Source organism: Neovison vison, chromosome 3 (assembly GCF_020171115.1).
Source record: "Neovison vison isolate M4711 chromosome 3, ASM_NN_V1, whole genome shotgun sequence".
NCBI classification, from domain to species: Eukaryota; Metazoa; Chordata; class Mammalia; order Carnivora; family Mustelidae; genus Neogale; species Neogale vison.
The window spans coordinates 226724701-226752434 of NC_058093.1; the positions used below are offsets into that span (position 1 = coordinate 226724701).

A 27734-nucleotide genomic window follows, 5' to 3' on the forward strand; every position below is an offset into this window, starting at 1 on the left:
CCATCTGACTGCCTAGTAGTCCCAGCCATGGGAAATGGGACCATTCAACAGGGACTTAGGGAGAAAAAAACAACTCTATGTGAAAGTTAAGCTTCCTAATTGAACAGGTTGGGTCCATTTTTCTCTTGGCAACCTCAGTTTCACTGGGAGAGAAGCCAGGGAGCCAAGGAGGAGACAGAGGTACAGTCAATGGGGAAAGCGGTTGGCTGGGACCCGCTTAGTGCAAGCCCAGGTGTCACATCTCCCAACACCTGAGAACATCGCCGGGGCATAGAGAGAACAGTGCCCGTTTCATAGGCATACCTGGTATTCTAGAAAGAATATGGCAGGCATTAAAGAAGAGGTATTGGAAAAAACCGAACTCGTCGATACAGAGAACAGATGAGTCGTTGCCAAGAGTTGGGGTGGGGTGAGGTAATTGTGCAAAGGTGATCTTACAAACTTCTGGTTGTAAGATAAGTAAGTCCCAGGGATATAATGTTCAACGTGGTGTTTATAGTTAACAAAATACTGTAGTGTGCATTTGCAAGTTGCTGAGTAGATCTTCAAAGTTCTTATCCTGAGAGAAAAATTGTAAACATGAATGGTGATGTTTGGTATATATTTAAAATATATATATATATATATATAATCATGATGCACACCTAAAACTAGTACAATGTTATCTGTCGATTACATCTCAATTTGAAAAAAAAATAATTAAAACCAGGGAAAAAAAGAAGAGGTATTCTAGTTTATTGGAAATAAGGCCATGGGTGAGAAACCAGCAAAGCCATGATTAACCTTTCCCAGTTATGGGACTCTCCCATTTCCTCTTGGCTTTCCTGGCTTGACTGTTTGATTCTAGACACACGGTGCCGTTCTCAGTAGAGACGGAGTGAAGATTCCAGGGCTAATTCACGTCTACCTCAATTGTAGTGCTTAAAATAGACTTTAGCTGAGATACCTGTAAATAAAAGTTCCAGTATTGTCTTCTGCTCCCCTGAAGGACTGTCTTGTGTACCTTCGCTCTCCCTGCCTGTCCCACTTGGGGAGACCAGTGAGCAAGGAATTCCACTTCCCCAGCCCCTCTTTTCACAGTGATAGATACACGAGGCTTGGCTGTGATAACAGTCCCTACCTTACATTTGTTTCATGCTCTTTTAAATCCAAATTGGCACTTTCACACCTGCTGCAGAGCTAAGTGATAAAACATCTGTGTTCCTTGTCTTTCCCTTTTCTTTTGATTGATGTTGTGGGTTCAACTGGAGAGTTTCTCTAGCTTTACCTGCATGATACATCTGATGTTAGTCTCTTCCCCTGACTAACCCACCAGCCCTTGAGAGGAGAGGCCCTTGCTCAGGGGTGTCTAGGATTTGGGTAGGCTCACCCAGAGATTCCCTTTCTCTGCCTTCCTCATTCATTGGATCTTTTTGTTGCCAGTGAAGGAAACTAAACTGAATCTGGCTTATGCAGAAAAGAGAATTGGTTGGCCCCCACAGCTAAGTATTTCAAAGGTCTGGCTAGAACCAGATGCTCAAATGGGATAACCAAGATTTAACCTCTCTCTTACTCTTAGCTTGATTTTCCTCTCTTTGCTGGCAGCGTCTCTGTATGGGGTGGTTCCAAGAAGCTCTAGGCTTTTTTTTTTTTTATCCTTAGAGTCAACAATTCCAGAAGAAAATGCATTGTTCTCAACGATTCCTGTGGCAGTTCTGGGTTTGACTTCTGTTGGATTACCTTGGGTGTCCATTCCCGAGTCATTTGCTTGGACTATTCAGGTCTTTGTCACATGAATACAGCATAAGGATCAAGGAAGGGCTACTGTCTAAAGAGCATGGGCGGGCACAAGCTACACACATCTTCCACATTTTTTGAATGACTTTCCTTGACAGAGAGGCTCAACCGCAGTGTTGGAACAATATGGTTCTTTGCCTGGATTATAGATTTCTTCTTGCAATGCAGTTGTGATGCTAACTACCCAAGATTGGATCAAATCTCACAGGTTAAGACATAGACCCCAACAAGGGTGTCTTCAAGATATCATCCACAAGTTTAGGAATCCCCAGCAATCATCTACATTTCTGACCAGCAGGCTATGATTTGGCGGTTCTTATAGCCCTTCAGATGCAGCAATTTACTAGAACAACTCCTAGAACTAAGAAAAGAGTGATAATTAGGTTCACAGTTTTATTATAAAGGGTATATATCAAGACCTTCTAAGTTAAGAGTTTCATAGGATGAGGTCTGGGAGGGTCTCAGTTGTGACGCTTCCGTGTCCTCAAGAAACATCACCCTTTTGGCACATCAGTGGATGATTATCAACAAAGGAAGCTCCCTGGAGCTGTAGGCACTCAGAGTTTTTATTAGGGTTTACTGTGTAGGCATGGCTGAATTGAATTGTTGGTCCTGTGGCTGAACTGATCTCTAGCCCCTGTGCCTCAGGAGGACAGACTGATACCATAGGACTGAAAGTCCCAATCCTCAAATTATATGGTTGGTCTCTCTGATATGGCCAGTACCCAGCCTAAAACTATCTAGGGACCCACTGTGGGATACTTCTGTTGCATAAACTCAGGTGTGGCTCAAGGGGCTCACCACGAGTAACAAAGATACTTCTGTCATCTGAGAACTTCTGAGGGTTTAGAGGCTCCCATCAGGGAACTGGAGATAAAGACCAGAGAGTTTATTATGGAATGCTCTTCCATGCTGGATCCCAACTTCTTTCCAGGCTTGGAGATGAACCGCTGCCCACTATTCTCTTCTGCTGCCACCACTTCTAGACTCAACGTCAACTTGTAGCTGGGACTTAACAGCATTTTCCTCCCACAGCCCTATGAGAGGTCTCCTCTGGGGTCCCCCGCTGAACGCTGTTTCTCCCTATTCCCAGTCCTACTTTCTCTTCCTCCCAAAGCCCATGACCTTAGAAAAGTCCGCCCCTCTGTGTCTCATTTTCTTCACTGGTAAAATACAAATTATGGATTCATTTCAGCTCAGCTGGGATGGTATTTACCACTCTAGGAAGCTTTCTCTAGAAGATACTTCTGGTTTTTTCCATGGCTAACATCTCCTTTTCTTTTTTTTCTTTTTGAGAATCTTGCATTTTATGAGATGAATCTTCCTCTATTATAAAAAAGATGAAAAGTCCAAACTTGCTTTCTCAGCCTTTCTGGCAGCTTGGCAGTGAGCTAGACTTGGGCAATCAGAACGTAAGTTCTCAGAATCAGTGATGTAAAGGCTCAGGGTTAAATGAGCCAGAATCAGATTCTATTGTTTATGTCTAAAGATACACCTTTCTTGACCTTGATGCATCTTCCTTGACTTACCTGACTGGGAGGACGGCTTCTGCGTGCTCTTTCTGCACTGTTTTCTCTGTTACCACCACCGTTGTTGGCATCGCGATCATGTATTGAGTTCTTACTGTGAGCCAGAGGCTTTACACATTGTGTCTTATTGATTGTCTTAGTGGTATAGCCATTTTACAGATGACATACAGAGACGTGAAGATACCTCCCGAGGCCATGAAGCTAGGGAGAGCACAATTCAGATCTGCACTTTCTCAGTCTGACACTGGGATCTTCTGTCTCAACCATCATGCTATAGGACCATCATTTAACCCTTTTGCGCTTAAGCCTTCTGGATCTAACCCCAGAGGATAGAGTCTAAGGTATCTCTATTTTTTTTTTTTGAAGATTTTATTTATTTGACAGAGAGACACAGCGAGAGAGGGAATGCAAGCAGGGGGAGTGGGAAAGGAAGCAGCAGGCTTCCTGCAGAGCAGGAAACCTGATGTGGGGCTTGATCCCAGGACCCTGGGATCATGACCTGAGCTGAAGGCAGACGCTTAATGACTAAGCCACCCAGGTGCCCCAAAGGTATCTCAATTTTTTTTACCTCTGGCATCTCTCACATGGCCTGGTCCAGGCAAATATTCAGTGAATACTTGAGCTCAAGTAGATGACAAGATCTCATCTGGTTCAAACACTTCATGAACATCTATGAGCTGCTCACGCACCCCTCACCCACCCGGTTCGTGCTTTCCTTCCCTTGGCTCCTTTCTTCTGATTGCAATCTCTAGGACTTGTTTCTTGATTAAATTGAATCATTCTCTACCTTCACATAGCTTGTTCCCACAAACACCTTCAAATCAATGTAAAGTTGAAAATTTGCCCCAATTTCCAGTTTTTCACTTCTGTTCCTAGATTTTTGGGTCTTTGGGCATGAAGGTGCCTCTTAGAGCACCTTGTACAGTCTCATGTCCTCCAGCCTCCAGTTTTTTGGGGAGAAGAACTTCACGTTTTTGGTAAGAGTTTAACCCTTCCGAAAAGGTCTGGCATGGATAATTTCTGTATTTGGAAGACATGTTGCCTTTTTGTGGCACTCCGAATAACAAATCTGGATTTTCTCTGGTATTATGACACCTTGCTTAACAGAGTCAAAGACTTTCTCTGAAATGAGTGAAGGAGGGCATTGTCATTCAAATGGGCATTAAAAGAGCAGATGTTGGTTAGGTGAGAAGAATGACATTGCTAATAGGCCTACTTCTCATAACTGAGTGCTTTCCACTGTGAGTAACAGAAAACCCAGACGCAACTACCTAGAACAATGAGAGGCTGTATCATCTCACATTGCAGAAAGTCCAAACCAACGTAACTCTCTTGGCTCTGCCCCCTATTGACAGCAAGATGCCTGAACAAATCCGACCTAGGTGATAACCTCCAGCAGAGGAAAGACTATTTTCCCCTGTGTCTGTTCTTTAAGCTTTCCCAAAAGCTTCCTTTTGCATCTCATTGGTAAAACTCGTGGGTTACATGATCATTTATAAAGCAGTCCTGGCAGGGGGATTTATACCAATCAGGATTTACCCCGGTTTACATGCAGAGGAGGGGCAGACACCTGTACAAAATCAGGTCTCCTTTAACAAAGGCAGAATGGGGACTGGCTGTTGGGTAACATTAATGGTAATGGGTATAATCCTGAAGGGCAAGAGGGGAAGACTTTTCACAGGAACACAGAAAATGGATTGGGAAAAGAATGGATGGAGGGTATTTGCAGACTTGGGGTTAAGTGATCAGAGAGCCCGAATCTCTGTTGTTTAATAGTAATCTTGTCCTAAGCTCTGAAAGTACGTTTTGGTCACTTTTAAAACTCTGAGGTAATCGGAATGCTTTAGCTCTACTCTCGTCAACCTGATGGGTCATGGTAGTAGAAGTGTTTGTGCCTGTTTTGCCTCAGTACACTAAGCTTTGTGTTTATTTCTATATACGCTTTAGTCCCCAGCTTTCTCAGGATGGGTAGTCTTGCATATCTGCCACCTTGTGGACATCCATATTTCCCAGAAGACAGCAGGTATCGGAGGAACCCTGATGATGGCTTCTCTCACTGTCATCCATCCCTCCCTCCCTCCATCCATCCATCCCTCCCAGCATCCATCCATCCACCCAGCCAGCCAGTCAGCTATCCATCTGTCTATTCACCCATCCATCCATTCACTCATCCATCCATTCATCCATCTACTCATCTCTCCATCCTTCCCTCCCTCCCTCCCTCCCTCCCTCCATTCACCCATCTACCCACCCACCCATCTAGCCAGCTAGCTGGCTATCCATCTGTCTAATCATCCATCCATCCATGCATCCATCCATGTATCTATCCATCCATCTACCCAGTTGATGCCAAGAGTTCTGTGGTAGGTGCTGGGAATGTATTGACGAATCAAGAAGATTCAATCCTTGTCCTCACAGACCTAAATCTAATTGGAGAGACAAACAATAAATAAGTAAACCAACAAACATCTTGGGAGCTATTTTGAGACCAGAACTGAAAGGACTTTGTCCTCCCAGTGTGGGCTAATGTGATTCCTGTGCTCAGTCTCCCCGACTAGTGAGGTGGGGAGAGTTGAGGGTCAGAGAGGTAGGTCTAAGTTTCAAGTTACTGGGCGTGTCATGTCTTTGAAATGTGAGTAAGATTTGCTTGCACATCTCAGAGGATTGCTTTGAAGATCATATAGAATTAATGGATATGAACATCTTTTGACAGATGTAAATGGTTTTTAAAATTTATTATCACTAAAGCTGTGGCTCTGACGCCCATCAGAAAATGAGCAATTTGAATCCCAACACAAAAGCCTCCATGTAAGTAGAGAGGCAGTGTGATATCGTTGAAAGAATATTGCAAAATCTCAAGACAACAAGAATTTGAACTCTGGACCCATTGATTGAAGGTATGTGACTTGGGCAAGCCACCCACCTTGTTGAACCTCAGCTTTTTTCCTCTGTAAAATGAGAATAAACACAATAATGCCAACCTCAGTGATCATGAGGATTCAGCCAAGGATCCTTATGTAAATGAATGACATAATGTCCTGGCCTAAGTCACTCAGAAAATTATCACTTCTATTAATTTTTTACTCTACCTCATCTGTATATGGTTTCCCCTGGCTACCTCTAGGACCCCAAACAGGGAAGGACACTCAACTTCAGCCTTGGAGAGTGAGGCTCACAGGCCCAAAAAAGAGTAGCTTTGGTCAAGAGGGAAGTGTTGGGGGAGTGACTTTAAAGTTAGCTTGGCGGGGGGTGGGGGGGTGCCTGCGTGGCTCAGTGGGTTAAAGCTTCTGCCTTCAGCTCAGGTCATGATCCCGGGGTCCTGGGATCGAGCCCCACATCGGGTTCTCTGCTCGGTGGGAGGCCTGCTTCCTCCTCTCTCTCTGCCTGCTTGTGATCTCTGTCTGTCAAATGAATAAATAAAATCTTAAAAAAAAAAAGTTAACTTGGGCTTTTATTCCAGTATCACTCTTTACAGTTGGTCATAGCCTTTGGTCCAGGTCCTTTCTGATTTGGGACCTATGAAAAGAAATGTCAGGGGACGCCTGGGTGGCTCAGTTGGTTAAGTGACTGCCTTCGGCTCAGGTCATGATCCTGGAGTCCTGGGATCGAGTCCCGCATTGGGCTCCCTGCTTGGCAGGGAGTCTGCTTCCCCCGCTGACCTTTCTCCACTTATGCTCTCTCTCTCTCTCTCATTCTCTCAAATAAATAAATAAGTAAAATCTTAAAAAAAAAAAAGAAAAGAAATGTCAGGACCAAGGGTGATGACAGTGCAGCAGTTTCCATGGTATGAAACTCCAGCCACTTTCCTCCTTCATATAAAGTAGGACTGTAGGAAGTGAAATCCCCACCAACATAAATGAATGCACGAGTACATTCATTTATATATTGTAATTATTATTATTATATACTGTAAACAGTACACCAGCCTCACTATTTCTGTTAGAAAGAAAAAGGGATATCCACCCAAATTATGTAGCTTTGGGCAGGTTCCTCAGCTTTTCTGCACCCGAATTTCCTCTAATATTAATGTCAGAGTCATACTGGCCTCCTAGAGCTGCTTTCAGGATAAACCAAGATGAACACACAGGGTGCTTGGAACAATACCTGGCATACAGTAAATATATAATAAATGTTCCATTTTTATTTGCTCATGTGCTTTTAGCTTGTATATGCACAGAGTAATCTGGAAGATACATAGGCTACTAGGCACAGCGAGATTGCCTCTCTAAATGGGAGTGGGGCCTGAGGTTTGGAGGGGAAAGAAATATTATTTAGCAAATGTCCTTTTGCAGTGTTACAATTTTTTTTAAAGATTTTATTTATTTGACAGAGAGAGACACAGCAAGAGAGGGAACACAAGCAGGGGGAGTAGGAGAAGGAGAAGCCCACTTCCCGCCCAGCAGGAAACCCAGTATGGGGCTCGAACTGAGGACCCTGGGATCATGACCTGAGCTGAAGGCAGATGCTTAACAACCGAGCCACCCAGGTGCCCCACAGCATTACAATTTTTTAACATGTACATACATTCCCTTTCCCCCATTTCCTAAAGAAAATGTAATATTCCCTATTATGAACGGTGCAAAAAAAAAATACTTTGTCAACATATTTACCATATTATTTTCACCAGCCCTCCTCCTCTCAGGTTTTGGGGAAGAAAATTCCCTTTCTTCCTTCAATTGATGCTCTAGCAAGAGTCAGCACATTATAGCCTATGGCCCAAATCTGGGTGTAGTCTGCTTTATATAGCCTCCAGTATAAGAATGGCTTTTACATTTTTAAAGGGCTACATATATAAAAAGAATATGCAACAGATATTTACTCTCTGCTCCTTTACAGAGAAAGCTTCTGCAGGGTATGTGTGGTTTTAACAACTCTCATGACAGCCACACAGGTGGCTTGGTCAGAGCAGCAGGACAGCGGATCCTGGTCATTTGGTCCAGGCTTGGCACACAGTAGGTGCTTAATTATGATTCTGAGAAAAGATGCTCACAGCACAACTGTTTCTCCCTGTGGCTGTTCTTTGAGCGTGGGAGCTGGGAGGTGATGTGGTCCTTCCTCCGAGTCCCCAGTGTTTCTTAGCTGTGAAATATCCTCCCTGTTTGAGTGAGTACCCCTTGTCTAAGCAGAGTTGGTCTTGTTGGGGCTGTTAGAGCTTGACTAAAGTAGGAGGTTCTGCCTTGCGGATGAGCATGAAGGGAGCGCAATACTAACGTAGACCACTAGATGGAGCTACAACTCCGAGAACCAGGCTCAGAAAGTGGCCGTCGGGAAGATCCAGTGTCTTGTGATTTTAGCATCTCCCTGCCCAAGATGGACCCGTTCTGGACTTGGCTCTGCCACTTACCAGCTGTGTGACTGTTGGCAAATGACCTTTAGTTCTGGCATCCTTACTGTCCTTGTAAAATATGGATTATCCCACCTAACAGGGATGTTGTGAGCATCAAATACGCTGTTGATGGGAATATTATCTTCTTTGCAAACTGTGCAAATGTACGTAAATACAATGCCAGGGAGCCCTGGCGTTAGGGCTGTTCCCTGGGTATGATTCCAAAAGCAAGATAACTTTCATGACCTCCTTGTCTCCTGCAGTGAGTGAGGACTGGGGTCAGAGAGGGCCGCGGTGGAGGGCAAGAGGGAATTGGCGGGAGGGAATTCAGAGTCAGCCGATGTGAGTTCAGGACACTCTTGGGAAGCTCAGTTTCATTGTCTGTAAAGCAGGGGAGCCTGGCGTTGCAGGATCATGAAGGTGAAATGAGATAAACCGTGTCAAGCACTTTCCAGAGTGTCTGGAACAACGCAGTCCCTCAGTCAGGGCTGGGTTGTGACTGGGCTGCTCCAGGCTTTTGTCATTCTGTCCTGGAGGTGACTCTCCTTGCCTCTCCTCCCACTTCCGACCTTAACCATCATGGCCCACGTGATGTTGATGTCCTCTTTCCACCTCGGTCCTCCCGCCTGAATTTCAGATCCTTCTAATCGACTGTCCCACTCAATATGCTCAAAACGGAACGTTCAGAACCTTCCTTTCTTCCTTTCTTCGTGTTACATCGAAGGCACCGTACTCCACACAGAGGTCCAAGCTGCAAAACCGGACGTGGCTCCTGACACTCTGCCTTCTGCCCACTTGTAACCCACCACACCAAGTTCTGTTGATTCTTTTTGAGAGACTTTCGGTCCCCACTGCTGCTGCTCTCCCCACAGTCACAGCGACAGCCTGACCTTAGCTCCCCGCCTCCTGCCTTGCACTTACACAGTAGCCTTTTCTTTTTTTCTGGAACACAAGCCCGATTATGCTCCTGCTCAGAATCCTTCCATGGCTCCCTGTTGCTAGTAACATGGCCTACAAAGCGTTTCCAAACGTGTCTCTACTGCCTTCCTCCATTTCCCTGTCCTGCCAACAACCTGATCTTACAGTTTAGCCAGACCTTATTGTATTTCCTCAAATGACATCAAGTTTGTTTTTGCCTCTAGGCCATCGCACATGGAACATTCTTCCCTCCCTCCTTGTCTGGCTTACCTTTCCCTCCCTGGCTCTAGCTCATTTACAGCTATCATCACCCTCTCTGGCAAGCGTTTCCTGACATCTCAAGTAGGAGGAACCCCACCCCCTCCTGCCACCCCCAGCCCTATGTCCCCTGAGATGATCTTGTACTTGCTTTAATTTGGCATCGTTGCACTGATTCTCTAGTGTAATTAAATGTCACCTGACGTTTGAGAGATGTATGAGATACATATCAATTTTGCGGAGTCCCATCCCCTATCTAGTGGGAAGCCAAATGTTCATTCAATATTTCTACAGGGGCGCCTGGATGGCTCAGTTGGTTAAACATCTGCCTTCAGCCCTGGTCATGATCCCAGGGTCTTAGGATGGAACCCCATGTCGCTGGGCTCTCTGCTCAGCAGGCAGCCTGCTTTTCCCTCTCCTTCTGCCTACCACTCCCCCGCCTGTGCTCTCTGTCAAATAAATAAAATCGTAAAGCAAAGTTTTCTATAAATTTAGAGAACTTAGGGAATAGTAGGCTGTCTTGGAGTTCTTGCTCCTACTAAACTCTTTATTGTGTTCCATTTGGGGTCTCTCAAGCCCTTTCTTTGCCCCTAGGCAGACCCAGATAGGGAACACAGCTTCTTTTCCTTTTTCTTCAAAACACCATTCACAGGGAAACTCGAGTATGTGTCAGAAATTACTGAAGACCCAGGGTGAGGTAGTGGAGGGCATTGGTTTGGCCTGTAGCTCTTGGAAATCCCCTAGCCAGACCCACCTCAGAACTTTCCCCTGGTTGGTTTTCCCTCAAGATTCCTTTTCACTCTGTTACTCAGCCCCCTTTCCTCCTTCCTCTTTTTTCCTCCCTTGGCCCTCCTCCTTTCTTCTCACCTCCCCTCCTAAATTCCTATTTAACACAGCAAGATGTGGGGTCTCTTAACTTTGCAGACTTCTCATAGGCAGTATCTCACCTTTCCACCTCAGTGGCCTGTCCAGAGGAGAGGATGTCCGTGTGAAGAGACGTGTGATACTGTGCAATCCCTCTTCCTACCCCATTGCATTTTGTGGACTTGTCTGTCCCCATGTAACCTCCAAGAGAGCAGGGACTTCATCTGCTTTAGTCATGGCTGTATCTTCAGAACCTAGAACTTGGTTGATGCGTAGTGAGCTCTCTAAACATTCACTGAATGAATGAGTAAATGACTTGACTAGGTGAATGGAAGGAGCTGAAAGGAGCGCCCATTCGGCCTTCCTCCCTCCCTTCTAGATTATCTTGCAGAGATGCAGAAGGCCAGCCTACATGAGTGCCCTGAAAATCTGGGAATAGGAGCAAATCAAGCCCAGTTGTTTAATCATTAATTCTTCTGGGCCATCAGTGAGTTAAAATGACTTCCTGTTCCATAACTTAAATGAGCATGTAGGTAAGCATAAGACTAAAATGAGGAAAGGGGTAAAATGGCACTGGGTCCACATACATTTTGAGATGACAGGAAGTTAAGTTTCCTTGTGCAACCAAGACCACCAGAAAATACATGAGAACTGTTTAGGCTGAAGTTTTCTTGCACACCATTTGCCATTTTGGAGAATGACCCATCCATCCATCCATCCATCCACCCACCCATCTATCCATCCATCCATCAAACCATCCATCCATCCATCCATCCACATATCCATCCATCTATCCATCCATCCATCCATCCATCCATATATCCATTATATCCATCCATCCATCCATCCATCCATCTATCTATCCATCCATCCATCCATCCACCCACCCAGCCATCCATCCATTCATCCATCCATCCATCCATCCATCCACCCACCATCCATCCTTCCATCCACTCATCCATTCATCTACCCACCTACCCAGCTATCCATCCGTGGCTTGTATATAATGTTTAGAAATATGCTGTAGCTCCAGTGGTGTAAAATGGGGACAGTATCATCATTCCCTATTCAATTAACCAAGATATTGTGAGATTGAATGATAGTAGCAGGCATTATAACTTCACCCAGCACTGGGCCTATTGCATAACCAAAGCTTAATAAATAGTAACCGTGGTTACTATTAGGATCTGAATACCATGCCCAAATTCCACAGTTCCAACTTTTTCCCAGCCAGACATCAAACACTCAGCTCCATTTTATTAACCAAGATTTGAGGAAGAGGAGTAAGGTGGAGGCATCTGGAGAGGAAATGGGTAGAGTCAGGCTGGACCAATGAGAAACAGAGACTGGGAGTTCAAGGCTGGGGTGTAAGGTTGCGGGGAGTTTCCACCTGGGAGTATCTTCTTCTAGAATGTTGCCAGAAGTCAGACCCTCCTATATTCTCGTGGGTGTGCGTGAGAGTAGGCAGGAAGCAGGAACACAGGTAGGAAGCAGGAACAGAGTGTAGTCTAGTCCTCCTCTGCTGGGATAGCTGGTTGACCCAGGTACAGGCTATGCCCGTAGACTTTGGAATCGGATGGGGATATTGACGCGGGTCTGCAGCCAGGTGATATAATCCTCTTGAGACATATGGATGATGTGTTCACGTACAAACTGCAGGGCAAATACAGTAGCGACTTCAGATCTGGTCTGAAAGCTCTCGCTTTCCTGCCCCACCTCCAAGATCCTGCAAGATGTGTGACTGAGGCTGGTGGCTGCAGGAGTCCTCTGACCATCCAGGCATGTGTAATGCCTTGGATCATTGTGATGGGGGTTGTTCTCTCAAGAAAAGAATCCCCTTCCAGCTTCCTGGTTCAGCAGACTAATTGTAAGCCCCTTTTTGTTACTGCTGACCCAGAGAAATTTGGGGGGGGTGGGCAGAAAAACTCCAGCTCTCTGCATTTTTCTTTCTGTCCTAATCCTTAATATCTTTAAAAGTCAGTTGTCCTTAAACATTTTTGTTTGTTTGTTTGTTTGTTTGTAGACCTCTTTGAGAATTGATGGTTACTAAGAGCTCACTTCCAAAAAAGGCTTTTAGGACACAAAATGTGGTTTCATACAAGTTCTAGATTAAGACTCCCATGTCCCGGGTATCGGACATTCTGTGATGTTCTCACTGGGAGAAGAGCATGCTGAGTTTTACTAGCCAGGGTGGCGAACTCACCTCTGAGCCTGCATACCCCACCCCTTCCTCTTACCCAGTTGGACATTGCCTCTTCTACAACCCCATAATTGTCAGGTGGATGGTGGACCCCATAACTGGCAAGTGGGGAGAGTAGAGTTGCCCTTGAGTGAGTTTTGGACTGGCTTCCCAGTCTTTCCTTAAGGAGCCTCACAGGATGTGGTGGGGGGTGCAGTCTGGACCTATGAATTTGTCCACAGGGTCATCCCTTTCCCCCACTCCTGACCTTACACCACATATACACTCCCAGGTCGGCCTGTGAGAGGGCCAACTCAGCAGGAAAACACCCAGAGGACTGAGAACTCCACCCTTTGAGTCCCGTTTTAATCTTGAGACATTGAAAGCCTTATTAAAATGTACATAGACCATCTGGGGCACCTCAGTGGCTTAATCAGTTAAGCTTCTGACTCTTGATCTCAGCTTGGGTCTCAATCTCATGCTCGTAAGTTCAAGCCCTGTGTTGGGCATCATGCTGGGCATGAAGCCCACTTAAAAAAAAATGTACTTAGGCCATCTGATGAAATTAAGGAAACGACTCTCTGACTCTCCGTCATCTGCTGATACACTAAGAATGTCTAGGGTGGGTGGTGATGATAAGTTACCATTAAAAACCATTCAGAGGCTTTCCTGCAGCCTCGAGAGAAAGATCTAAATCCTTAACCTGACTTTCCAAAAGTCTGCACGGACTGACCTCTCCAGTCCCCTGGCCACCTCGCCCCTCCTTGCTTGCTTCCTTCTCAACCCATTGACTGCCAATGAGTCCCTCCCACAAGTCAGGTTCTGTTTCAGCTTCCCAGTCGCCCTAGTTAAGATAGGTTCCCTCTATGTTTACCTTAAATCAGTGCTCCTTAAACTTTATTGTGCATACAAATCACCTGGGACCTCATTTAAATGTAGATTCTGAGTCGGTAGATAATGGTTTGAAGCCAAGATTACACGTTTCTAACAAGCACCCAGGTGAGGTCTATGCTTGCTGGCCCGCGGGCCACATTTAGAGCGCTCCTTATGAATGTTAAGTTATTTTATTCACTTGCGCATTTATTAATGTCTCTCCAAAGCCTCCAGGTTTCCCCAGGGGGCACCGTTTACCTGAATATAATTTCCCCTGGAGTTGAACCACCAAGGTCATGTGGTAATCCCTCGCCTGTTAGATGATGAGCTCTGTGAAGGCAGAGACCTTATGTCTTTTCAATTGGGTCTGCAGTGCTTAACCAGTGCCTGGACATTGAGAGATGCCTGAATAAGGGCACCGGAGGCATAGCAAGGAGCGGACAGAACACAGTGATTACCTCGATAGCCACAGCAATGTCCGGAGAGCACAGCTCCCAGATTCTCAGGTCCTGCAGCACCTTCAGGAGGACATGGGGCCGGATCCTGAGGTCCAGGTTTTCCCCAAACTTCTGCAATTTCGCCAGGATCTTTTTGGCGGGGCGGAAATTCTTCAGATCCTCAGGGAGTTTGGACAGCAGGTCAAAGTACCTTCAAATCCAGATCCCAAGGAGAGAGGGCCAGTTAGGAAGCTGCTTGGGGAGAGAGGGGCGAATCTGTGTATCTCAGGTCTTCTGTCCGCACTCTCTCTTTCTACCTCTCCTGGGGACCCAGGGCAGTGCTGTCCTTCTCTGGGAGGACTGTCTCCACTCCTGAACGTAAAGGGCCCACACCGCTCAGGCAAGTCTTTTTTGTTTTTTCGGGGGTAGTAAAAGCTGGAGCATGATTTGCATCTCATTAAAAAAACAAATTAAGGACATGCTTTAAAGCATTTATGGTTTTTCTAATCAAGCAGACAGTGTGAAAAACCACAAGAAAGGAAGGGGCACTGAGATTCTGAAGCTTCTCTTTTGAGAGTTATCAGGCCAGGGAGGTCGCAGATATATCTGTGGGACCCCTGCCATGATGCAGGGGGCTCTCACGCCCAAGATGGACGAGGAGGGGGACAAGGAAGGGGAAATCGTGTGTGTATTTTCTACATCCCTGTTAGTGAGTAAGCCTGGCCCACAGCTTTGTGCATTTCGGTGGGTTTTGAGAACCTTCCTGAATGCTGTAGTAGAGTCTGAGGGTCGTTTGGTAACCCATTCTTTTTTTATTATTATTATTATTTTAAATATTTTATTTATTTATTTGACAGAGAAACAGAGGTCACAAGTAGGCAGAGAGGCAGGCAGAGAGAGAGAGTGGAAGGGAAGCAGGCTCCCTGCTGAGCAGAGAGCCTGATGCGGGAGCTCGATCCCAGGACCCTGAGATCAAGACCTGAGCTGAAGGCGGAGGCCTTAACCCACTGAGCCACCCAGATGCCCCTGGTAAACCCATTCTTGAGGTGATAGGAATAAGGTAGATTCCAACCTGGAGGCGGTTCAGGTATGACCAGGGTTTAAGGCAGAGGATGGCTCCTCTTTATAAAAGAAAAAAGGATTCTTCCCCGCCCCGACCCTGATAGAGCTGAATCAATTATAGAGGAATTTGAAGAAGAAATTGATTGTCTAACTTTGGGCAACGTGCACTGCTTTGTATTTTATATTTTGTGGTATATATGTATTCGTGTCTTCTTGTAAACTCCCATTCCACATTATTAAAATCACAGAAGGGATTCGGGGTGCATTTCTAGATGTTCTCATCTTATTCTCAGATCCTCATTTCCCCACCCTGCCATGATGGGGCTCGTGGCATACTCCAAATCTGTACTGCAGATTAGCGTAGAGATTGGGGTCAGACAGGAGTTTAAACCTTGAGGTGTCCTTGTTTATGGAGTGGGGATTCATATGTAACTTTCAGGAGTTTTGTGGGAAATAAAATAGATAATTTAGGAAAATTTCCTGGGTCATATCTGCCACCCTCTAATCACTCAATTCACCGTGCTTTTTGTTGTAATTCTATTATCAGGCACAGTGCTCCTAGGATATGCCTGTCTGGTTTTATATCCTTCAGGGGTCAGATTATTTGGGGAGTATAGGGATTGCCTCCTAGACCTCACAATTTGTAGAGATTTTTAGGTAGTTTGCCTCATCTGCCTCTTGCAAGGGGTTGGCAAATTAGTCCTCATTTGCAAGTCTGAATCAAACAGAAGGTAAGTATGGAGCCCATAGTTGTTGGATTATCTGTGGCTCAGGAACTGAGGGGTTCTTGCATGACTGCCTGTTTGGGGGGGGGGAGCCTGTTTGTGGCCAAGAATGGTCTCGAAGGATAATGGGATCAAATGTAATTCTGTAATAACAGTCCCCTTCCCCCTCCCTCCGCCTCAAGGACCCTCTTATCTGGCTCTCAGGATCTTTACCAATGGTCTGCAATTTCTTCTGCATCTCCTTTTACCATGGAGACTTGATGCCTCATTTTTGCTATATCCTTTTTAAAATTTGAGACAACGACAAAAGAATGGAACTTCTGGAGACCTCTCTCTTCTTGGCGCCTGTATCAGAGGTTGTATGAAAAAGAAGAAGATCAGACCCATTTCTTCTTTGTCCATCCTAGTTGTTCTTTTGAGGTCTGACTTAAACACCATTTTCTTCATGAAATACTCAGCCATCTCAGATGCTTTTCAATTTACAACGTGGCTTAGGCCATAAGAGACACGACTCTCTCCAGGGTCCTGAAATGGTCCTTTCTTGCTAAATCCAGTCACCACTTCTTTTTTTTTCTTTTCTTTTTTTTTAAATCAACCTTCATTCTCTCCCTACTACTTTTGTTGTACTGACACACTTTCTAACTGTAAAATGGAGAGTAATAATGGTTCCGGTTCTTGGAGGTGAGGATTAAATGATACAAAGTGTGTAAAGTGCCAAGCTTAGGGCCAGATGCAAGTAGGTGTTTGACTCAAGTTGGTTCCTCTCTTCTTCACTCCCCTTTATCATTCTGGGCATATGTTCTAGCTCTCTAAGGAGCCTTTCCAGTATAAACATAACCGTGCCACTCACGTGTGTACAACTTTCAGTGACTTTCCATTTTACTTGCAATAAAGTTTCCTGAGTAACTTGCCTTCCAAGGCTCTGGATTATTCAGCCTCGACAGCATTTTCCAGCTTGGCATTTTATACTTTGGCTAGTGAACAAAGTTCTGAGGTAAAGTTCAACCTCCATAGCTGGACTAGTAAGATCTTTTATGATCTGGTCTCTATCTTTTTCTCTGATTACCACGAAAGCAACCCAAGCCCCAGCCACACGCATCTACTGGCCGTTCCTGGTGCCATGTGCCCCTTCTGGCCTCCGAGACTTTGCTGTTGCTTTCCTCTGGAACTCCCAACCCTCCTTTCCTCTTCCTATGTGACTCTCTGGGCTCAAATTCCACCTTTATTACCTTTGACAAGAGACATTTCTGTGCCCACTTTTCTCATCTATAAGGTGGGTCTAATAACAGCACCTACTTCCTAGGATTTTTGTGAGGGCTAAATGATAAATACAAAACTCTTACACCCCTTGGCTGGTATGTAGTATGTGCCCTGGAAATATCATCAATTTTTATTAAACTGAAAATGTTTCCTCCAGGACGACTTTCAATTGCTGTCTCATGCTAGGCAAGACATCCTTTTCACGTGATCCCTTAGCCCCAGTCTCACTCCCATTTTGGCCCTCATCAACCTGTGTGGTAATGGTCTGTTTGTCTCCTTCATAAGCTTGGGGTCTTCCAGAAGGTGGGAGCAGGTCATCTCCCAATGAACAGTCAGAGCAGCTGATCCCTCCATGCTCAAATGGTGAGAGACCAATATATAATATAATATAATATAATATAAATAATAATATAATATACTTATATTATTATATACTGTATTATATAATAACATAATATATCATAACATTATATAATATGTTATATAATAATATAATATAATATATCCAATATAACTCTCACAAAAATTGTGAGAGTTACCATATAACTTTAGTTGAATGGAATGGATGGGTTTTATGGGGGTGAATGGTGACCACAGTCAAGGGGGAGGCTGGGAAGGGAGACAGTTACGGGGTGGTCAGAGTAGGAAAGTAAATCTTCCAGTAGCCCACCAGTACTCTTAAAATCAAGTTCCAAGTCTCAAGTGTGGCATTCATGGCTGTGTATAATGCAGCTCTCACCCCCTCCTTCTCCTTTCTCTTCAAATTTTCCACATCCCTTCATACTTTGGTGGTTTTGTGTGTACTTCTCCTGCTGCCTTGTTACCACATCACCAGCTCCTCCTCATCTGTCAGGGCTCAGCCTAAAGTCACCTCCCTGGAGATGTCCTCCTGGATTACCCAACCTAAATTAGGTCCTCATGGTTTCTTTCTCTCACAGTACCCTGTTCTCTTTATGTATAGCAGTGATTATAATTTGTGCCTATATAGTTATCAACTATGTTGTTCGTTTCTACCCATTCTTTCCAGGAGACTCTAGGCTCTCCAAGGGCAGGAAATATGTCCTTATTCCCTGCTAAGCCCCAGCACCTGACATTAGCGGGCCCATCCTGGGTACTAGATGAGTGTCCTCTGGATGCATAGATGCTTGTGTGCCCTTACTTCATGAGGATTTCCATCTTGTCTTGAAGACAGAAGCCAGCCTCCTGGGCCACACTGTAGAACTTGGCCCTCATGGAGCTGCACACGCCAGTCTTGCATTGGATGATGTCACGGTTGGTGCGGCTGTCGACACAGGTACAAAGGGCTTAAGGGATGGAGCCCCAGGATCAGACCCATGAGGCTGGCCTCCCTGAGCCCCAAGGTGCTCTGCTGTGGAGACTCTCTGTACCACTCGGTTCTCTACCCTCACCTGGATCTTCCCTTCACATTCCCCTAGATGTGGGAAGGACAGATCTTCCCAAAAACATCAGACTAGTGGTTCAGGCTTTAATAAGTAAGCCCACAGAGAGACATCAGAGAGACACCTGAGCCCAGCAAATGTTAAGGACAGTGCAATGAAAATGGAATTTGGAGCTGGGAGACTCAGGCTCGAACTCAGCACCACTATTTCTTGGCCTTGGGCAAGACATCTCACCTGGCCAGGTCTCAGTTTGTCCCTCCATAGAATGGGATAATGCTCCCGCCTCATAGAATTGGTTTTGGGGAATAAGTAAGATAATATGGAATGCTTCACCCCATGCCTGGGGTGAATTTATTGTCATTGTCTGCATTGCCATCTTGGCTGTGACCCCCTTGCCCTGGACATCCCTTGTCTTTACGCAGTGCGTATGACTTCAAGGAGTGTGGTCTGCACTGGGTTATTTCCACACCCCTGGGGAGACAGGCAATGTGGTTGCCACAGTGCCTTTGCCCAGCTTGTTCTGTTGCCCAACTGGCCTACCTTTTAGACTTCTTCTGGATGACTTGGGTGTGGCTTTCTCCACTTGAACTGCTGGATCTGTCACTGAAACACAAAAGGATAGGTTCAGGTTGCCTGGAGCCTGCTTTTCATAAAAAGGGTGTCTTCGGGGCTCCCATGACACCTGCTAGCCTTCAGGGTTCAGGTAAGGGAGCTGGCTCTAATTAAGGGACCAGTCATAGAACTGAGGATATATATTTCCCATCTCTTGGCCCTTCCTTCTACCCATATGCCCCACCTGGAGGTCCCTTCTTGTTTCTTCTCCTCCTGTCCCAATCCAACACTGTTTCATGGTCTATAGCAAGTTCTTCCTGCTCTGACTCTTAGTCTGAGTTTGACTTTCTGTCTCTGTGTATTGTCAGAATGACATATTTTCTGGATCCCAGCTTCATTTGTACAAAATCGATCTTTGCCTCTGGAGGACAAGTTTACTTAGGCCCCTTCCATTTTCCTCTCTATACGGATTAACATGTAACTCCCCGGCCTGAGTTACAGGTTTGGTGACGGGATGGTCGAGTCCTTCTAGTCATGATGTTGATGTTCCCAACCCCAGACCACTTCTTTACTTAAGGATTCTCTTCTCTGAACTGGACTCTGAGCTGACCATTCACTTTGGTTTACTTTGAAGACAGAGCTGACTCCAGAGCCTAACCCGGGTACCACCACCTCCCAGTTTTCAGGCAAGCACCTCGACTCTGGACTGTCACTGTCCTCATCTGTGATCAGTCAACGCTTCATGACATTGAACCCTTTCAAGGTGTGGGCTGACTGGATTCCTTGAGTGGCCACTCCCTCCTGTGACTTTGCTGGTCCGAGTTCCTAGAAGGGGGTGAAGCTCCTTTGCCCATGTCCATCCCTCCTGTGCGCCTTCTCCCAGGTCCTTTAATACCAGTGTCTCACGCCTTCTCTCTTGCCCTGTCTCCCTTTTTACCAAATGCTTGGAAGACTTACTTGACTGCCTTCTCTGTCTGGTTCTAGAGAATGAGCCTGTTTTTTGGTTTTGTTTTTTTCCTTGTGATGTGAAGCTGACCCTTCCCTATTGGCCTTGTAGCACCTAGAACTTCCTTCATGAGGATCGCCACCTCCCGGACCCCTCTCTGCAGGAAAGGTCCTGACCTTTGCTGCTTTTCCCAGAGGCTCAGGGGGCTGGATCTAGAGGTCTTATCTCTGACAGGTGATGGACGGAGCCCTTATCCCATCTTGCTGGGATCCAGGGCCCCAGTAATAGTACGCAGAGGCCCTTGTGCTTGGATTCCAGCCAGCTGCCCCAACCCCTGCAGATGAATTCTTTGGGCGAGTGTGTTGGCTTTGACCTCCCTCCTGTAGATGGCTCTCTTCTTTTCTAGCACTGACAATGTGACTCAGGGACAAGGTGGAAAGTGAGGGAAGTAGTTGTATTAGCTGTGATAAAAGAACAAACAGAAATAAACAACAAAGGACCCTTTGCTCCTCTCTGTCTCCCTGTTCCTTGACTCTCCTTGAGTTTCAACCATATGGATTTCTGCTCAGTGCCTCTTAGCTTCCTCCAGTCTCAGGCCCTTTGCACAGGCTGTTCCTTTTGCTTGGAACACTATTCCCAGCTATCCCCACCATAGGCTAGCTAAATCTTCTTTTTTTCAGGTCTCAGCTTAAATGTCTAACTCAATCTTAGACCTCTAGTGCCCACCATGCACCCAGTCCTCCTCACTTTTCCTTCAGAACACTTTCCATAGTCATGATTATATGGCTAACTCTGTGGCATTATTTAATAAATGCATGGCTCTCCCATTAGACCAGTGATTTATTTTTATTTTATTTTTTATTAATTTTTTAAAGTTTTTTTAAAAAAAGATTTTATTTATTTATTTACTTGACAGATAGAGATCACAAGTAGGCAGAGAGGCAGGCAGAGAGAGAGAGAGAGAGAGAAAGAAGCAGGCTCCCTGCTAAGCAGAGAGCCCAATGCAGGGATCTATTCCAGGACCCTGGGACCATGACCTGAGCTGAAGGCAGAGGCTTTAACCCACTGAGCCACCCATGCGCCCCTAGACCAGTGATTCTTAACCACAGGCAGGATTCAAGGCATCCATGAAGGCAGATGGAAAAAAGGTTACATTTTTATTTCAACCAATCTTTAGCAGAAATAGAAATTGCATGTATTTGCACAACACGTTGCAATTGTGGCAGATACTTCGAGAGGTCATTTACACTCAACCCTAAATCTAAAATTACAGTAGTTATTAGATCTGCTGCTAAGTCTTTTTATATAATTCATTGCTAAAGGAGCCCATAGATGACTATATCCCCAATTTGATTATAATATCATAATCTATAGTGCTGCAGGTTTTATCGCAAACCTTTGTGGTTTACAGTGTGCCTTTAAAAGCATTTTTTCTGCGGGGCACCTGGATGGCTTAGTGGGTTGAAGCCTCTGTGTTCAGCTCAGGTCATGATCTCAGGGTCCTGGGATCGGGACCCACATCGGGCTCTCTGCTCGGCAGGGACCCTGCTTCCCCCACCCCGCCGCCTGCTTCTCTATCTACTTGTGATCTCTGTCTGTCAAATGAATACATAACATCTTAAAAAAAAAGAAAAAAACATTTTTCTGAAAGGGTCCAGAGCACAAAAGTTAGGACCCCACCCAGTCCGGATGGTGAGCTCTGCGAGGGCAGACTACATATGTCCTATTTGCTGTTGAATCCCTCCAAACCTAGCACAGTTCCTGGCACGGGGTGGGGTGGGAGGACTGATGAGTACAGTCAAGATGAATAAATGAAATGGGGCTGGGGCTCCTCTCCCTCATTCAAAGCCACCCCAAGTAAAGAGGGAATAGGTAGTCCTGTACAGGATGCCACACCCTCCCTGGTTCATGTCTCACCACGACTGGAAGATTTTAACCTTATATAGTTTGACTGGGAGAACAGCCACCTGGACACTCACCCCGCAGCCCCAGAAATTAAGGGGCTTATTTCCAGTGAAGAAGGAGAAAGTCCCCCCTCCCTGCCCTACTTCCGACGGGCTGGTGAGGGGCACCTCTGCAATAGTCCCTGGGATCGGGGGGTGCATCCTACCTTGACTTGCGGGTGGTCTGCATGTCTTTATAGGCCAAATCGCTCTTGTTTTGTCTGAGCATAGACAAGATACTGCAAAGCAAGACAAGTCTCTTAGTAACGCACAGAGCATACGGGGCCCCTGAGGCAGGAAGTGTCTGTGGAAGGATGGAGAATTCTCTTTCTAGAGCAGGGATCCGTGGACTTTGCTGGGCATGGGATCACCTGGAGAGATCATTCCTAATACATGCTCCCAGGGGGGATGCATCAGGACTGGAGTGAGGCCCCAGAAGCTGCATATAGAACCACACACGTGTGTGCGTGCACGCACACACACACATGCACACTTCTGATACAGGTGTGCAGAGAGCCCATTTTGAAACCTTAGAATTTCTCAGCATCCTGTGAAATGGTGCCCACTTGAAGCACTTGTTAAAAAAATACAGTTTCCTCTGGAGATTCCAATTCAGTGGGTCTGGGATGAAGACTACAAGTGTCCCAGCTAATTCTGACCCTCAGAGACATTTAGAAAATACTGGTAGAAGATTTTAAGAAAAGGTCATCCTCCTAGGTGATGCTATGGTCCGAATGTTTGCATCCCCCCCACCGACCCCACACACAAAATCCGAACCCCCAAGGTGAGGGTGTTAGGAGGTAGGGCCTTTGGGAGGTGATCAGCTCATGAGGTCAGAACCCTCATGACTGAGATTAGTGCCTTTATAAAAGAAACTCTAGGGAGCTCCCTTCCCCCATGTAAAAGTTACAGCAAGAAAACAATCTATGGGGATGGCCCTCAGCAGACTCCGAATCTGCTGGCACCTTGATTTTGGGCTTCCTAGCCTCCAGAATGGTGAGAAATAAATTTCTGTTGTTTGTAAACCATCCAGTCCTGGGTATTTTTGTAACAGCAGCCCAAAGAGACTAAGATGACCAGAGGGCAGTCTGGCTTTGAGGCTGGGGCTTGTCCAGTTGCCTGTTAGGGGTTCTGGAAAACCCTGGATTCCTAGGTCAGCCCCTAGGGGAGCAGATCTGGAGCCTACATTGGAAAAGGAATCCAGATTCTAATGTGAGGAGGCCAAAAGAAAATGTGCAGCTTTTCCTCACTGTCTCTCGGCAGCTTTACGGAGAAGCCTCCAATATCTGCTGCCTCAGGGAGAGATTAGGGAGATTTTGATCCTGGAGGAATTGAGGAGGATGGGAAATTTCAACCGGTTCTTGGTCTGTCTCCATGGTTATTCGATCACCGAAGTGAACACAGAGGCCACGCGAAGAGTTTTCTGTTTTTGTGTGGTTTTGTCTTTGGAGGATCTTTCTGCAAGAAACTCATCGCCCTTCTCCATCCCTATGGTGGGTTGTTGGCAACGGGTGGTTGTTAACAAGTCTGCGTCGGCAACATGCTCTGAAGACTCTGCGTGATGCTATGTGTGAGATAAAGGGACCACCGCTGCCGCCATGATGTATCAAGTGCTTGTAATGTGGTAGGCCCGTGCTCATATGTTAAATGCATCATTTCACCTAAATTCTTAAAATGACTCATTGGAATAGACATTGTTTTCACAACCATCATAATGCTTTACAAAGAGAATATTATGGCTCTTGAGCCTCCTTTTACAGAACTGGAATCAGGCTCAGAGGGGTGAAGCCACTTGCTCAACATCACACAGCAGTTGAGTGATGAGGACAGAGATCCATCCAGCCTAGCCTACGGGGTTCCAAGGCCAGCGCTTTGAGGTCACAAAATCTCATCTTATAGATGAGGAAAGGTTTTAGAGGAAGGCTAAGTGGACCTGTTCTAGCTTTCGGATGCGTGTCAGTCTGACTCCAACGCAGGCGTTTGTGCCGTGGGTTCTTACAAAGGTGGGAGACTCATGGAGCTACGCTGGTGAATCAGGAAGAGCAGCCAGGGCTCGGAGGGCCAACACGGTCTCAGGATGCCTCCACAGGCCACCCTCCGAGCCCCCCATGCAAGTCGAGGCAGCAGCAGCAGAAATTCGTCATCAGTAAGCAGCGGTGGGTGTGATACATGAGCAAGGGCTCCGTGAACTGTAATTACGGTAATAATAATAACCCATAAGTCATAACCGGCCTCCCCGTAGGCTGGAAGCGATGAAGAAGCTCTTCTAGAGCATCATTTATTTTCAGGAAGTAATTAGCTGACTCAGAGGGTATGTACTTGGGAAGGAAACTCCAGATACAGCCGGCATGGTCTCTGAGGCTGTTCGAGGCCAGAAATCCTGTGGATAAGCCTTCTTACCGAAAGGAGGACCCTTCAGGTTCAAGTCTGACGCCATGAGCTGATCACCTGGGTCACCCGCTTGACACTTCTGAGAATCTTTATTGTTCTTAGGAAAGAAACCAGAATCCTGGAGGTGGTCTTCAAGGTCCTGGACAGACTCATGCCTCTCTCCACCCCTTTCTGGCCGCATTTAGTTTCCTTGAAGGTGCCATGGTGCCTTCTGAGTGCGTTTGCCCATGTGCTGCCTGAAATGTTCACCTGCCCTGTGTTGGCTGCGAGTCACAGTCTCTTCCTCGGAGGAAACTTCTCTGATCCCCATTCCCGTCCCTGTCCCAGACTAGATGAGGTTCTCCTATTATTCATTCTTTTAGATCTGAGCTTTCCTTTTATAAGGCTTCCTGCAATAATTAGTACCTCGTCCAGACATATTCATAACCATTCAGTAAATGAGTGGACAAATGCTCTTATAATTCCTGGGAAGCAGTGCAGCGTGGTGGTTAAAAGGATGTTTTTTGGAATTAGAAGGATCTGCATTCAAGTTGTGCCCTTACCATTCATTAGTGGGTGACCTTGGACAAGTTGCTTAGGCTCTCTGAGCCCCATTTTCTCATTTGTAAGATAAAGATAATAGTATCTTCCTCAGAGGGCTGTTGTAAGAACCCAGGGAGGTGAGACACATGGACAAAGTATATGACTCAGTGCCTGTCACAAAGAAAAACGTTCAGTAATGTGGAACTGCTATGGCTAATGTTATCACTGCTATCCTGACATCCTTTATTTGCCCCGTGGGTCAAGAGAACGTACCTGGGTGCTTTTCTTTGCATCCCATTTTCCAACATGATTGTCCTTCGGGCATCTTCCCGAACCATTTCTAGCAGCTTCTGCAAATCTGATGGGAATATGAGAGGTCATTGTCCAGAAGGCAGGCGGGGCTGGTATCTCTCAGCTCCTGCGTATGGTGAGCTGGAGAGGGATAGATCAAGGTGTAGACAGCCAATACTGGTTGGCATGTTGTACAGCAGATATCACCTCCCTGTTTAAAACCAGTGACTTGTCATTTTCCCTTTGGATAACACCTGCCTTCCTCCCTGTGACCTCAGAGGTTTTGCAGGATCTGGCTGCTTGTTTTCTCTCCTGCCTCCCCTCTCACTCCCCTCCTTGACCTTAAACTCTAGTGTAGCCAGAGAGAACAGTTTGCAATTGTGGGAACAAATCATCTTGCTTGGGAAACCCTTCCTGATTCCATGCACCTGAAGTTCCAACCTGGTGATCCACAGGCTGAATCTTACTCACTCGTGTTTCGTTTGATTTGTCATAGAGGCTAACCTTTTAAAATTGGAAGGTTTCCTGTAAAAATCCAGACCTGCTTTCCCGGAAAAGACTCCGAGATGTGGTTCATTCTTGCTGCGCGCGGAAGGGTGGACTTCGGGCCAGTGCGCATGCTCCGGCTGCTCCCCCCACCCACCCCCCCGGCCCCGCAGAGCTCTTGCCCTCCTTCTTGCACTAGGTGACTTCCCCTTGCGTACTTAACATTGTTGCTTTTTACCTAGTACAGAAGTACATCTTTGTGCCTGACTGTTACGGGTTGAAGCGTGTCTTCCCAAAAGACATGCGGGTGTCCTAATCTCACAGTATTTCAGAATGTGAAGTATTCACATTCTTGTTTGGAAATGGAGACGTCGTGGATGTGGTTAAGATGAAGTCATACTGCCTTGGAGTGGGGCCTTGATCCTATATGACTGATGTCCTTATAACAAGAGGGGACAGACACTCAGGGAGAGGATAACCCGTGATGACAGAGGCAGATAGACTGAAGGTGCAGCTAGAGCCAAGTGCCGAGGGTCGCCAGCTACTACCAGGAGCTAGGAGAGGCAGGGGAGGGCTCCCCGCTCTGGGTTCCAGAGGAATCACAGCCCTGCCACACCTTGATTTTGGATTCCGGCCTCTAGAACTGCCTGAGACAATAAATTCCTGTTGTTTTCAGCCTCTCAGTTCATCGGTCTGCATTATGGCAGCCCCAGGAAGCTAATACACTGACTTGAAAGTTGGAAAATGAAATATACTTAGAGTAAGCTGTATGCTTCCAAAAAAGTGGGATGGTGGAAGTCCTACATGTTGCATGTGGATACACGTCTGCAAGTACTTGGCACTGTGCTTGTCATGGAGGGGTCCCAGTCAACACTTGCTGATTGCAGAAGTGAATGGCTAAGGAGAAGAGAAAAGGAAGGAAGGATATGGGAAAACTTGAGCTGGATTTGGGGTATCAGGAAAGGAGGACAGTGGCAGTGGGGATACTTTGCACCCGTCAGTAAGTGCCCGTCATCAACACAAGTGCAGGTCTCAAAAGCCATGCCTGTGGGAGTGAAGCCCAGTGCTCCCCACCACCATTTGTACCCAGCCTTGTTTACGAATGTGGTCGGCCACTGGGTGCTAGGGCAAGGGTCCTGCCCCTTAATGATCCTGGAGCCCTCTAGGCTAGGGTGAACACCAGCATTCAGCCATTTTCCACTCCACCTTCCTCATTCCCTAGCGTTGTATCCTCCTAGTCATCTGTGGGCATGATTCCAGTTGACCCGAATCCGGTCTTCATCATTGTCTCGTCACACCCACCTCCCCTATGTAGCACATCCCAGAATTCTTGGGCAGTGTCTAGAAGCCTATTAGTAAGGGAGCTGTGGCTGGTTCCTCCACTTTCTTCCTATCTCCTGGGAACCGAGGCGCACCATCCGACTGCTTCCCCATTCCTTCCCCCACCCATAGTCAGGCCAGCCTAAAGGTAGGTGGATACCAGCAGATGGCCTTGGTGACCTGGCACATTGGGAAGCTCTCATAGAGAATCACGAGGAAGCTTCCACATGCACTTAATGCACTAGAGGTTTTTCTTCCTGTTTGTCAACAATACCTCTGGGCAGGTTGGTGCCCAGCAGTATCAAGCTCCCTCCATCATGTAGCTGAGGTTGGAGACCTATGAACGGAAATGAATCCTGGGGACTCCGGAGGTCTACATCTACTCCTCAAGGCTACCTAGGAGCAGACACTTGTTTGCCGGGGGTGCAGATGTCACAATATATGTTTCCTTGAGGAATAGGGCCCTATAATGGAGACCTACACTCAGAGAAACCTGCTTGGTCCTCAGTTCCCAGAGCTATGGGGATGACATTATCCATTTACAATGGCACCCTCTGTTTTCAAATTTCAAAAAAATTCTGACTTCCTTCCTCCATCTCTCATCCACAGCCAGTCCATAAATCTCACTCTTGAGTGACTAATCTTGTTTCTTCCTCTTTGGGGAAAAACAGAGAAG

The 27734-nt window shown here is 46.2% G+C and overlaps 1 protein-coding gene across 1 annotated transcript in view; it reads right to left on the reverse strand.

Moving 5' to 3' along the window:
* Positions 1 to 12044: 12044 nt before the first annotated feature.
* The window catches only part of CCDC60 (coiled-coil domain containing 60), a 158218-nt gene continuing 142528 nt past the window's right edge, over positions 12045 to 27734 (reverse strand). The window contains exons 8-14 of the mRNA XM_044241102.1: positions 25235 to 25319; positions 22216 to 22287; positions 19148 to 19210; positions 18367 to 18489; positions 16161 to 16292; positions 14182 to 14371; positions 12045 to 12324 (exon numbers count right to left, since the gene is read on the reverse strand). Coding sequence (XP_044097037.1) covers positions 12223 to 12324; positions 14182 to 14371; positions 16161 to 16292; positions 18367 to 18489; positions 19148 to 19210; positions 22216 to 22287; positions 25235 to 25319 — 767 coding nt within the window. The 3' untranslated portion in view covers positions 12045 to 12222. The remainder of the gene's footprint in view (positions 12325 to 14181; positions 14372 to 16160; positions 16293 to 18366; positions 18490 to 19147; positions 19211 to 22215; positions 22288 to 25234; positions 25320 to 27734) is intronic.